A 13,107-nucleotide genomic window follows, 5' to 3' on the forward strand; every position below is an offset into this window, starting at 1 on the left:
TATAATCTCCTCAAAGAATTCCCACAGGTTTTTCAGGCAGGATTTTCCCTTAAGGAAACCATGCTGACTTTGTCCTATCTTGTCTTGTTTCACCAAGTACTCCATAACCTCATCCTTAACAATTGACTCTTACATCTTCCCAACCACTGAGGTCAGGCTAACTGGTCTATAATTTCCTTTCTGCTGCCTTCCTCCTTTATTATAGAGTGGAGTGACATTTACAATTTTCCAGTCCTCTGGCACCATGCCAGAGTCCAATAATTTTTGAAAGATAATTGCTAATGCCATCACAGTCTCTGCTGCTACCTATTTCAGAACCCTAGAGTGCAGTTCATCTAGTCCGGTTGACCGTAGGTCTTTCAGCTTTTTGAGCACCTTACCCCTTGTAATAGTAACTGCACTCACTTCTCTTCCCTCACATCCTTCAACATCTGGCACACTGCTAGTGTCTTCCACGGTGAAGACTGACGCAAAATACTCATTTAGTTCATCTGCCATCTCCCTGTCCCCAGCCTCGTTTTCTAGCGGTCCTAGATCCACTTTCATCTTTCTTTTTTTTACATACTTTTAATATCCACCTTGATATCATTTGCTAGCTTGCTTTCATATTTCATCTTTTTCCTCCTAATAATTCTTATAGTTGCTCTCTGTGGGGTTTTAAAAGCTACTCAATCCTCTGTCTTCCCACTAATTTTTGCTTTGTTGTATGCTCTCTCTTTTGCTTTTACACTAGCTTTGACTTCCCTTGTCAGCCACGGTTCCACTATTTTGCTATTTGACTATTTCTTCATTTTTGGAATACGTTTTTCCTGTACCTCCCTCATATTTTCCAGAAGCTCTTGCCATTACTGCTCTGCTGTCCTTCTGTCAGTATCTCCTTCCGTTTTACTTTACCCAACTCCTCTCTCATACCAACTGTAATTTCCTTTACTCTGCTGAAATACTGCTCAGTCAGACGTTATTTTCTCCTTATTAAATTTCAATTCAAACTCAATCAACTGTGAGAAGTGCATCCAACGGCAGCTTCTAACAGACAGTGTTAAGGATTTGGAGCTGGAGCTGGATGAACTCTGGATCATTCAGGAGGCTAAAGGGAGTAATAGATAGGACACAGAGAGGTAGTTATACCCAAGGTGCAGGACACAGGAAACTGGGTGACAGTCAGGAAGGGGAAAGGGGTTAAGGAGCCAGTGCAGAGTACCCATGGCCATCCCCTCAACAACAGGTACATCACTTTGGATACTGTTTTGGAGAATAACCTAACAGGGAAAAGGCACAGTGGTCAGTCTCTGGAACCGAGTCTGGCTCTGTGACTTAGAAGGGAAGAGGGGGAAGAGGGAGATGAGGCACGCTGTGGTGATAGGGGATCAGACAGGAGGTTCAGTGAGTGAGAACGAGATTCCCAGATGGTATGTTGCCTCCTGGGTGCCAGGATCCGGGATATCTCAGACTGAGTCCCCAGCATTGTTCAGCGGGAGGGTGAACAGCCAGAATTCGTGATCCATGTAGGTACCAATGACATGAGCAGGACAAGTGATGAGGTTCTGCGTAGGAAGTCAGGGAGTTAGGTGCTAAGTTAAAGGACAGGACGTCCAGGGTTGTGATCTCAGGATGTGCCACATGCTAGTGGGGCCAGAACTAGGCAGATTATACAGTTTACTACGTGGCTAAGGAGTTGGTGTAGGAGGGAGAGCGTAAGATTTTTGGATCATTAGGCTTTCTTCCAGGGAAGGTGGGACCTGTACAGAAGGGACGGTTTGCACCTGAATTGGAGGGGAACTAATATCCTAGCAGGAAGCTTTGTTAATGCTGCACATTGGGGTTAAATTAGAGTTGTGGGGGACGGAACCAGAGTGTCAGAACAGTTAGTGGTGAGGTTGTGGAGGCAGATGTTGCTAAGACCTCAGACAAAGTCAGGAATCAAAAGGTTGAACATGGTGCAACTAGAGCTCTGAACTGCGTATATTTCAATGCAAGAAGAATCATAGAAAAGGCAGATAATTGTGCTGAAAATGAGGTAGTGGGTTTACAAACAGAGGCAACGTGTAGTGAGGAGAGGCTGTTGATAGGGCAAAATTGCAGTCAACAGGATGAGTTGCAATGTAAAAGGTGGACAAAATTGAAAGGGTGAATATAGGACTGAAGGGGCTGTATCTGAATGTACACGGAATAAGGTAGATGAACTTGCAGCACAGTTGCAGTTTGGCAAGTATGATGTTGTAGACCTCACTAAATCATGGCTGAAAGAAGATTCTAGTTGGAAGATTAATATTGAAGGATACACATTGTATTGAAAGGTTGAGCAGGAAGGAAGAGGGGGCATGTTATGTACCCCTAGGGTTCTCATTTTCTGTGGACTGTCACTTTAAAACGCCGGGAGAAAGAGATTGACTTTTGGACACTGAGGGGAGAGCGAGAGCGAGTTATTTGATGGACAATCGATGTTATGGTTTCTCTGCAGCTTGTTTTGAATCTACAAGGACACGCAAACACACACAGTTAGAGTCAAGATGGATTCGGTCAATGGAAGATGCCAGTGAGTCGGTCGCTGGTTTAAACTTTCAGTAGCCCAAAAGGGGTGAGTTGAGATCGATCCTGAGTATTGATAAATGATTCTCACAAGTTTTCTGCAACTAGAACAAGTTTGCAGGAAGAGAAGTGAGGAGAGATAGGTTTGAAACAGAAGAAACCTAGTGATAAAGAGATCACTGCTTGGTGCATATGAGCTGGATTTGAATGTTTAAGAGGCGATTGAGTAGGCACGTGGATGGTAGGGATATGGAGGGCTGTGATCCCAGTGCAGCTCGATGGAAGTAGGTGGTTTAAATGGCAGCCACGGACAAGATGGGCCAAAGGGCCTGTTTTTATGCTGTACTTTCCTATGAGTCAGTGACTCGAAGTTGCTGAGCTTACAAACAAAGTCGGGAAGGGAGAGGTTAAGCACGGTGGGATGAACATTCTCAGCATCACATATTTCAATGCCAGCCTTGTAGGAAAGGTGGCTGTGCTTAGGGCATCGAATTCTCACAACTGGAAAGGCCTGATCTTCAGACAGGGTGAGAAAAAAGAAAACGTTTGCAAACTGCACAATTTGGGGGCAACAAGGCAGCATAGTGGTTAGCACGTCACATGACAGTGCGAGGTACAGGGAACAATTCCTGACACTGTACGGAAGCAGTTTGTACATTCTCCCCGTGACCACGTGGATGTACTCCGGATGGCTCCTACTGACCAACGGGCTGGCATACACCCACCAATGAGCTGTCTTGCGCTGACCCACGGGCTACCTTGTGCTGACCGACGCGTGACCGACACGCTGCCTTGCACTGACCTGTGTAGTCATTGCACCTCCCAGTGAGGGGAGAAAACGTGCGACTCAGTTGGCAATCAGTGTGAAACAGCGAGAGCCAGCTCCTGCACGGAATTCTCCACGTCTTCTTCCGGATCATACTTGTGATGGAAACATCTTCAACGTACCACGCCTGGCGCCTTTCCAGACCGTCATGCTGAGGAAGTGGGCAGAGATGGCAAAAATGCCAGTCAGATGTACATTTACAAATTAAATATAATGCTTAAAAACAATATCCACGTAGCATCTAGACCAGGACTGTCAGACTCAAAAACAATTCCTTCCCCAAACAGCAAGGCTGATCAACACTTCCACCCACTAACCCAACCACCACTACTTTATCATTTCCTGTCAGTCTCCTTGTGTACAGACACTCCTGTGCCTAGTGTCAGTCTATGGACATACAATCAATGTGAACAAGCTATCTTACCTATTTATATTTATTTTGGCTTTATATTATTATTGTGTTCATTATCTTACTGTGTTTTATTTTTGCGCTGCATCGGATCCAGAGTAACTCTGGATTCCATTCTCCATCACACTTGTGTACAGGGAATGACATTAAAACAATCCTGAATCTTGAAATATTACATACATTTTGTATGTTACAACGGGACATTGATAGAATGGCACAGCAGACTCAATGGGCTGAATGGCCTAATTCTGCTCCTGTGTTTTATGGTCTATGGTGTTTGGAGTGATTGGTCCTCAGACTGAGTAACACATTTGATTCTGGGCACCACACTTTCAGAAGGGATTTGTCAGAGGAGATCTATTACAGAGAGTACCCGGGATATACTGCACCTTCGAACATTGAAGCTTTTCCACTCCCTCAGGAGGCTGAGGCGAGTGAGGCCTCCCCCACCCCACACCCATTCTAACCAACTTTACAGCAGCGTCCTGACCAGTGGCATCGCTGCCTAGGGTGGGAATTGCAAGAGGTCTGACCACAAGTCCCTAACAAAGGATTGCTGAGAGGATTATCGAGGTCACCCATCAGAGATATTTATCAGGAACGCTGCATACGCAGGGCCCTTGGTGTTGTCAGTGATCCCTCCTGTCCAACCAACAATCTCTTTGACCCTCTACCATCAGACAGGAGGTACCTTAGTTCTTAGGACAAGAACTGTTAGGGGAGGAAACAGTTTGTTCCCCAAGGTCGTGAGACTACTGAACTCCCTGCCAACACCCAGGTCTCATTACGCATGAAACACCAGTAGCGTTATACTGTTTACTTTTGAAACTTGTATTATTATTATTTATTAATTTACCAGTGGTAATATATCGTCACACAAAATGCTGGAGGGACTCAGCAGGCCAGGCAGCATCTACGGAAAAGAGTACAGTCGACGTTTCGGGCCAAAAGGTTGACTGTACTTTTTTCCATTGATGCTGCCTGGCCTGCTGAGTTCCTCCAGCATTTTGTACGTGTTGCTTAGATTTCCAGCATCTGCAGATTTTCTCTTGTTTGTGCTAATATATCTTTATATGATATGTGTGTGAGTTATATTTACTGTATTGTGCACCTTGGCCTGGAGGAACATTGCTTTGTTTGATGGTATACATGTGTATGGTTGAATGATAACAAACTGAACTTGAACCAATCTATTAGAGAAAGCACCAGGAATATTCCTTTTCAACAATGGAGAAACTGGAATTGTTCTGTTTAAGGCTGGGAAAGTTACAAAGAAATTTAAAAGAGGCACACAAGATCATTAATGGTTTGGATAAAACTGACGTGGAGAAAGTTGTTTCCCAAAGACAGAAGGATTGATGAAAAGAGGACTCTGAATTAAATTATCAAAAGCATATGAGAGAACAAATTTTATACAGTATTGTTGCTGGAGTCCCTTAAGTTTGTCATACATAGCTGGGCTGGAGGGGACAAGCTCCTATGACCTGTTAAGTGATCCCATTGGCGTGCGTCTCAAATAGACTGTGACAACCAAGTCCAGCTCCTGGCCTTCACGTGTGGCTTAGCTACTAAACCCAGGGGAACTGTTTCTACTGACAGAAGGGACAAACGTGCCTTAAAAGCAGTCGTTTCCGGCAGATGGGGCGCATCAGCTGTGGTTGGCAGCTCATCAAGGAGAAGGAAAACTCTGATCCCAAACCTCCACGGCCTGGCGGCTACACCCACTCATAGGGAAGGCTTTGGGAGTGAACCCTGAGGAAAATTCCAGAGCTGGAGTCCCTAAGGCAGATCTATATTGAGTTCAACACTGACTGACAACTCTTGCCACGCTGCTGGTGCCAAACTGTATCGGTCTCTGCCGTTCCTTTGGATTCATCAGCTGTGTGGAGAGGGGGAGCTTGCTAGATGGTCAACGGCTTGGTCTCCATATCGCACTGCCCTGGCTTGTGTACTGGCTTTGGAAATCCGTGGTTGACCCTGACAAACAGAGGGGCCTCCTGTTGCTGTGAGCAATACACCCCTTGCTGACATATACAGACTCATTCAATGGAAAGTAAAATTGGGGAATAACAAACCCACAAGATTCTCTGGCAAGAACACGGAGTGTGGCCTTCAGGGCCCACATAGGTATGAGACAGTGAGTTGTCTTCTTGTTGCCACAGGACTCAGTGTGGCAAATGCCAACAAAGATGACAATGAGTTAGTTAATAATGTCAGCTGAACACGGTTACCTCTAATATGATGCTCTGGAGCTCCCCTATATCTGGCCCATAGATTTTAAACATGTGCGATGATCCGCGGTGAAACGGAAATGCTTTTGTCCCATCCGATTGTTTTGACACAGAACTCTTCCACAGTCGCTTTTTGTTCATTTTTCCTTTTGATCCTTTCATTTGCAGGAAAACCTGATGAAAACAGGATATGATTAGTTGTTGGCTCCATTCCCAGGGTATAGGTAAGGACCTTTGCCATAGACCATAAGACTATACAACAGAGGAGCAGAATTAGGCCATTCATCCCATCCAGTCTGCTCCACCATTTTGTCATGGCTGACTTATTATCCCTCTCAACCCCATAGCCTTCGATGGTCTAACTGATCAAGAATCTATCAAAATCCCTTTAAATATACCCAATGACTTGACCATGTGGCAATCTGTGGCAATGAATTCCGCAGATTCACCACCCACTGGCAAAAGAAATTCCTCCTCACTTCTGTCTAAAGTCCTTGTATTCTGAGACTGTGCCCTCTGGTCTTAGACTCCCCCACTATAGGAAGCATCCTCTCCACATCCACTCTATCCAGACCTTTCAATATTTGATAGGTTTTCAGAAGACCAATAGACCATAAGATACACAAGCAGAATTAGGCCAATTGACCCATCGAGTCTGCTCCACCATTTCATCATGGCGGATCCAACTTTCCACTCAGCCCCAATCTCCTGCCTTCTCCTCATATCCCTTCATGCCCTGACCAATCAAGAATCTATCAACCTCTGTCTTATGTAATGCCCTAGTTCATATTTTTTGACTGTTATGCTGTATGTATTTCATTTTGTGCTGTTCTATGTGAACTGCTTGTTTTCCACTTATGTTTCGGTTATTGTTGAGGATAAGAAATAAGTCTGCCATCCAATTAGGACGGTCAAATTGAAGGGGAGGTGTCTCTGGTGAGGGACACAAAGGCTGGGCTTGGCTTTTTTTTGTGGTTTGAGAGAGATGAAGAGGGAAGACGCCGGAGAGAAGGGGTCGTAGGACTTGCCCTGGAGCGGGGCCGTGATTCGTCGAAGCCCCGGGAGATCGAAGGAGGATCGGTGACTTGGGGAAACTGTGAGCTCCAACTTGTGCACATTAGACCATTTCATTAAACTGAGCCCTTTTCTTTTTTTTTCTTTTCTTTACTAACACTTTAGTCAAATTCAGAATTATAAAGCTAAATCTTTTAATTGTGTGCTGTGTACTGTCTGTTATTCCGTGGCACTCATTGTAACAGGGTAATGAATCACACAACATCCACACAAACCAGGGGTTTGGGGTGGAATCGCGCCGCGATCTCACACGTTTGTCAGGGCCGGAGACTGTCTTCCCTAGATGTACGCAGCCGAGGAAACTAGGGTGTTTCACTTAAATATACATAAAGACTTGGCCTCCACATCTGCCATTAGCAAAGAATTCCATAGATTCACCACTCTCTGGCTAAAGAAAATCCTCCTCATCTCCACTCTAAACAGATGCCCCTCTATTCTGAGGCTGTGTCCTCTGGTCTTACACTCTCCCAACGCTGAAAGTATCCTCTCCACATCCACTCTATCAAGGCTTTCTCCATTAGATAGGATTCAATGAGGTCAGCTCTCACTCTTCTGAATTCTAGTGAATACAGGCCCAGAGCCATCAAATGCTCTTCATATGACAAGCCATTCAATCCTGGAATCATTTTCATGAAACTTCTTTGAACCCTCTCCAGTTTCAGCACATCCTTTCTAAGATAAGGGGACCAAACCAGCTCACAATACTCCAAGAGATAGGAGTCAAACTGGACACACTGGAGGCTCTGGTAAAACAAAGGACCCTACGGAAAATCCTGGCAATTCTGGACAGTGCTTCTCACCCCCTGCGTGCCACCTTGACTGAACAGAGGAACAGACTAAGACAACAGTGCTGCTCTAAAGAGGGCTGTATGAGCCCATTCTTCCCCTCGGCCATTAGACTCTATAATGAATTAACCTAAAGCTGGGGAAGTGATGACCCCCTCCTGTAAGGCTGTTTATGGTAACATTTTTTTTTCTTTCTACTTCTCTTCTAATATTTATATCTGTGCACTTGTAATAATACTGTGACACTGTAATTTTCTTTGGGATCAATAAAGTATCTATTTATCCTTGCTTTTATATTCTTGTCTTAAAATGAAGCTAACATCTCTCTTGCCTTCCTCATCACAGACTCATACGACGCTTTACGAAAGCCTGCACAAGGACTCCCAAGGCCCTTTGCATCTCAGTTTTTTTGCATTTTCTTTCCATTTAGAAAATAGTCAACCCTTTCATTTCTTCTACCAAAGTGCATGACCATACACTACCTGACACTGTATTCCATCTGCCACTTCTTAGTTCATTCTCCTAATCTGTCTAAGTCCTTCTGTAGCTTCTCTGCTTCCTCAAAACTACCTGCTCCTCCACCTATCCTCATATTGTCTGCAAACTTTGTAAAGCAGTCATCAATTCTATCATGCAAATCATTGACATATAACATAAGAAGAATTGGTCCCAATACAGACCCTTGTAGACAACCATTAGTCACCAGCAGCCAGCCAGAAAAGGCTCCCTTTATTCCCAGTCTTTGCCTCCTGTCAATCAGCCACTGCTTAGACCATGCTAGAATCATTCCTGTAATACTATGGGCTCATAGCTTGTTAAGCAGCCTCTTGTGTGGTACCTTGTCAAAAGCCTTCTGAAAATCCAAGTACACAACATCAACCAATACTCCTTTGTTTATCCAACTTGTTATTTCTTCAAAGAATTCCAACAGATTTGTACAACAAGATTTTCTCTTGGGGAAACCATGCTGGCTACACCTACTTTATTATGTGCCTCCAAGTACCCTGAGACCTCATCCTAATAATCCACTCCAACATCTTTCCAACTACTGAGGTCAGACAAATTGGCCTATAGTTTCCTTTCTTCTACCTCCCTCCCTTCTTAAAGAGTGGAGTGACATTTGCAATTTTCCAGTCCATTCCAGACTCCACTGTTTGTTGAAAGACCATTACTAATGTCTCTACAATCTCTTCAGCCACATCTTTTAAAACCCTGGGGTGTACACCATTTGGTCCAGGTGACTTATCCACCTTCAAACCTTTCAGTTTCCCAAGAACCTTCTCTCTAGTCATTGTAACTTCGCACACTTCATGGTTCCTGACAGCTGGAACTTCCACCATACTGCTAGTGTCTTCCACAGAGAAGACTGATGCAAAATATTTATTCATTTCTTCTATTATTTCTTTCTCCCCCATTAGTACATCTTCCAGTGGTCAGATATCCACTCTTGCCTCTCTTTTATACTTTATGTATCTGAAGAAACTTTTTGTTTTACTGAGCTCCCTTTTCATTCTTCTAAGCTCCAGCTTGTACAGGCTCAGAGCCATCAAACACTCCTCAGTGCTGGGAACCATTGTTTTTAAATAATATTTAATAATTTGTACTTTTTAAATAAACATGTATTTTTCACAAGTGGTTCATCCCCACTCACTGGCAGAAAGTGGTATAGCAGCTAAACTAACGGTTTATCAACTTTCTCATTTTTCATTGGCTAAGTATTAGCACATGATCCACGTGATGTAATTGTTTTAATTATGTAGCCTATTAGCTAGATTATTGCTATCAAAGGAATTTCTTATCTTCTCAATAAAAGTGATGGATTTTTTCAGTGGTGCCATATGTTCTTTTCTTTGCTTCTTTATTCTTTTGTCTTTACTTCTTAGCATAGTTTCAGAATCAGAATCAGGTTTATTGTCACCGGCATGTGTTGTGAAATCTGTGAACTTAGCAGCAGCAGTTCAATGCAATACATAATCTAGAAGAAAATAATGATAATAAATAAATAATCAATTACTGTATATGTATAATGAACAGATTAAAAATCATGCAAAAACAGAAAAAATATATATTAAATAAGTACGGTAGTGTCCAGGGGTTCAATGTCCATTTAGGAATCAGATGGCAGAGGGGAAGAAGCTGTTCCTGAATCGCTGAGTCTGTGCCTTCAGGCTTCTGTACCTCCTACCTGATGGTAACAGTGAGAAAAGGACATGCCCTGGGTGCTGGAGGTCCTTAATAATGGACGCTGCCTTTCTGCGACACGCCTCCCCAAAGATGTCCTGGGTACTTTGTAGGCTAGTACCCAAGGTGGAGCCGACTATATTTACAAACTTCTGCAGCTTCTTTCGGTCCTGTGCAGTAGCCCCTCCATACCAGACAGTGATGCAGCCTGTCAGAATGCTCTCCATGGTACAACTATAGAAGTTTTTGAGGGTATTTACTGACATACCAAATCTCTTCAAACTCCTAATGAAGTATAACTGCTGTCTTTTTAAACGCAAACAACAGGAATTCTGCAGATGCTGGAAATTCAAGCAACACACATCAAAGTTGCTGGTGAACGCAGCAGGCCAGGGAGCATCTGTAGGAAGAGGTGCAGTCAACGTTTCAGGCCGAGACCCTTCGTCAGGACTAACGAAGTTAGTCTTGGCCTGAAACGTCGACTGCACCTCTTCCTACAGATGCTGCCTGGCCTGCTGCGTTCACCAGCAACTTTGATGTGTGTTGCATAAATGCTGTCTTGCCTTCTTTATAACTACATCAATATGTTGGGACCAGGTTAGATCCTCAGAGATCTTGACACCTAGAAACTTGAAACTGCTCACTCTCTCCACTTCTGATCCCTCTATGTGGATTGGTATGTGTTCCTTCACCTTACCCTTCCTGAAATCAACAGCCAGCTCTTTTGTCTTACTGACATTGTTGCTGTGACACCACTCCACTAGTTGGCAAATCTCACTCCTGTACGTCCTCTCGTTACCACCTGTGATTCTACCAACAGTGGTTGTATCGTCAGCAAATTTATAGATGGTATTTGAGCTAAGTGTAGCCACACAGTCACGTGTATATAGAGAATAGAGCAGCGGGCTAAGAACACACCCCTGAGGTGCACCAATGTTGATTGTTTGTGAGGAGGAGATATTATCACCAATCCACACATTATGGTCTTTCAGTTAGGAAGTTGAGGATCCAATTGCAGAGGGAGGTACAGAGGCCCAGGTTCTGTAACTTATCAGTCAGGATGGTGGGAATGATGGTATTAAATGCTGAGCTATAGTCATTGAGCAGCATCCTGACGTAGGTGTTTATATTGTCCAGGTGTCCAAAGCCGTGTGGAGAGCCATTGAGATTGCATCTGCTGTTGACCTATCATGGTGATAGGCAATTTGCAGTGGGTCTAGGTCCTTGCTGAGGCAGGAGTTCAGTCTAGTCATGACCAACCTCTCAAAGCATTTCATCACTGTAGATGTGAGTGCTACCAGGCCACAGTCACTAAGGCAGCTCACATTATTGTCTTTAGGCACTGGTATAATTGTTGTCTTTTTGAAGCAAGTGGAAACTTCCACCCATAACAGTGAGAGGTTGAAATTGTCCTTGCATACTCCTGCTGGTTAGTTGGCACAGATTTTCAGAGCCTTACCAGGTACTCCATCGGGACCTTCTGCCTTGCGAGGGTTCACTCTCTTTAAAGACAGCCTAACATCGGCCTCTGAGACAGAGATTACAGGCTCATCAGGTGCAGCAGGGATCTTCACAGCTGTAGTTGTGTTCTCCCTTTCAAAGTGGGCATAGGAGGCATTGAGTTCATCTGGTAGTGAAGCATCACTGCCATTCATGCTATTGGGTTTCGCTTTGTAGGAAGTGATGTCTTGCAAACTCTGCCAGAGTTGCCGTGCATCTGATGTCGCCTCCAACCTCATTCGAAATTGTTTCTTCGCCTTTGAAACAGCCCTCCGCAAATCATACCTGGTTTTCTGATACAGGCCTGGGTCACCAGACTTGAATGCCACAGATCCAGCCTTCAGCAGACAATATACCTCCTGGTTCATCCACGGCTTTTGGTTTGGGAATGTACAGTAAGTCTTTGTGGGCACACACTCATCCACACAGGTTTTAATAAAGTCGATAACAACTGTAGCATACTCATCCAGGTTCAAAGATGAATCCCTGAATACAGTCCAGTCCACCGATTCAAAGCAGTCCTGTAAGTTCATCTCTTTATTTAGCATTTGTGTGTTTGCATTCTAAAATAACCAAACATAAGACTTATGATTGCTGTTGATTTTTGATTCCTGAAGTATCCAAAGGATCAGAATATAAACAGAGATTTGTCACACATTAACCCTTTCATTCCTGGGATTATTCTCATGAACCTCCTCTGAACTTTCTCCAAAGTCAGCACATCCTTTCTTCGTTAAGGAACCAAAAACTGCTCACCATCCTCCGTGAAGTCTGACCAGTGCCTTGTAAAACCTCAGCATTACATCCTTCTTTTGTATTCTAGTCCTCTTAAAATGAATGCTAACATTGCATTTGCCTTCCTCATCACAGACCTCAACCTGCAAACTAACCTGTAGGGAATGAGGACTCCCAAGTCCCTTTGCACCACTGAATTTCCTCCCGATTTACAAAATAGCCTATGCTTTTATTCCTTCAACCAAAGGTGTACGACAGAAATAATATATAAAACAGAAATATATATTAAAAAAGTGAGGTAGTGTCCAAGGGTTCAATGTCCATTTAGGAATCGGATGGCAGAGGGGAAGAAGCTGTTCCTGAATCGCTGAGTGTGTGCCTTCAGGCTTCTGTATCTCCTACCTGATGGTAACAGTGAGAAAAGGACATGCCCTGGGAGCTAGAGGTCCTTAATAATGGACACTGCCTTTCTGAGACACCGCTTCCTAAAGATGTCCTGGGTACTTTGTAGGCTAGTACCCAAGATGGAGCTGACTAGATTTACAACCTTCTGCAGCTTCTTTCGGTCCTGTGCAGTAGCCCCTCCATACCAGACAGCGATACAGCCTGTCAGAATGCTCTCCATGGTACATCTATAGAAGTTTTTGAGTGTATTTGTTGACATGCCAAATCTCTTTAAACTCCTGATAAAGTATAGCCGTTGTCTTGCCTTCTTTATAACTACATTGATCTTTGGGCACAGAGCTCAGGAAAAGCGACATTGTAAACTAGCGAGTTGTTTGAAACATAGAAAATAGGTGCAGGAGTAGGCTATTCGGCCCTTCGAGCCTGCACCG

The 13,107-nt window shown here is 43.9% G+C and overlaps 1 protein-coding gene across 1 annotated transcript in view; it reads right to left on the reverse strand.

Annotated features, from left to right (window-relative positions):
* Positions 1 to 13,107, reverse strand: part of LOC134343819 (lipoxygenase homology domain-containing protein 1-like) — a 345,249-nt gene that overhangs the window by 298,176 nt on the left and 33,966 nt on the right. Inside the window, exons 6-7 of the mRNA XM_063042573.1 lie at positions 5,996 to 6,169; positions 3,332 to 3,506 (exon numbers count right to left, since the gene is read on the reverse strand). Coding sequence (XP_062898643.1) covers positions 3,332 to 3,506; positions 5,996 to 6,169 — 349 coding nt within the window. The remainder of the gene's footprint in view (positions 1 to 3,331; positions 3,507 to 5,995; positions 6,170 to 13,107) is intronic.

This window comes from Mobula hypostoma, chromosome 3 (assembly GCF_963921235.1).
Source record: "Mobula hypostoma chromosome 3, sMobHyp1.1, whole genome shotgun sequence".
NCBI classification, from domain to species: domain Eukaryota; kingdom Metazoa; phylum Chordata; class Chondrichthyes; order Myliobatiformes; family Myliobatidae; genus Mobula; species Mobula hypostoma.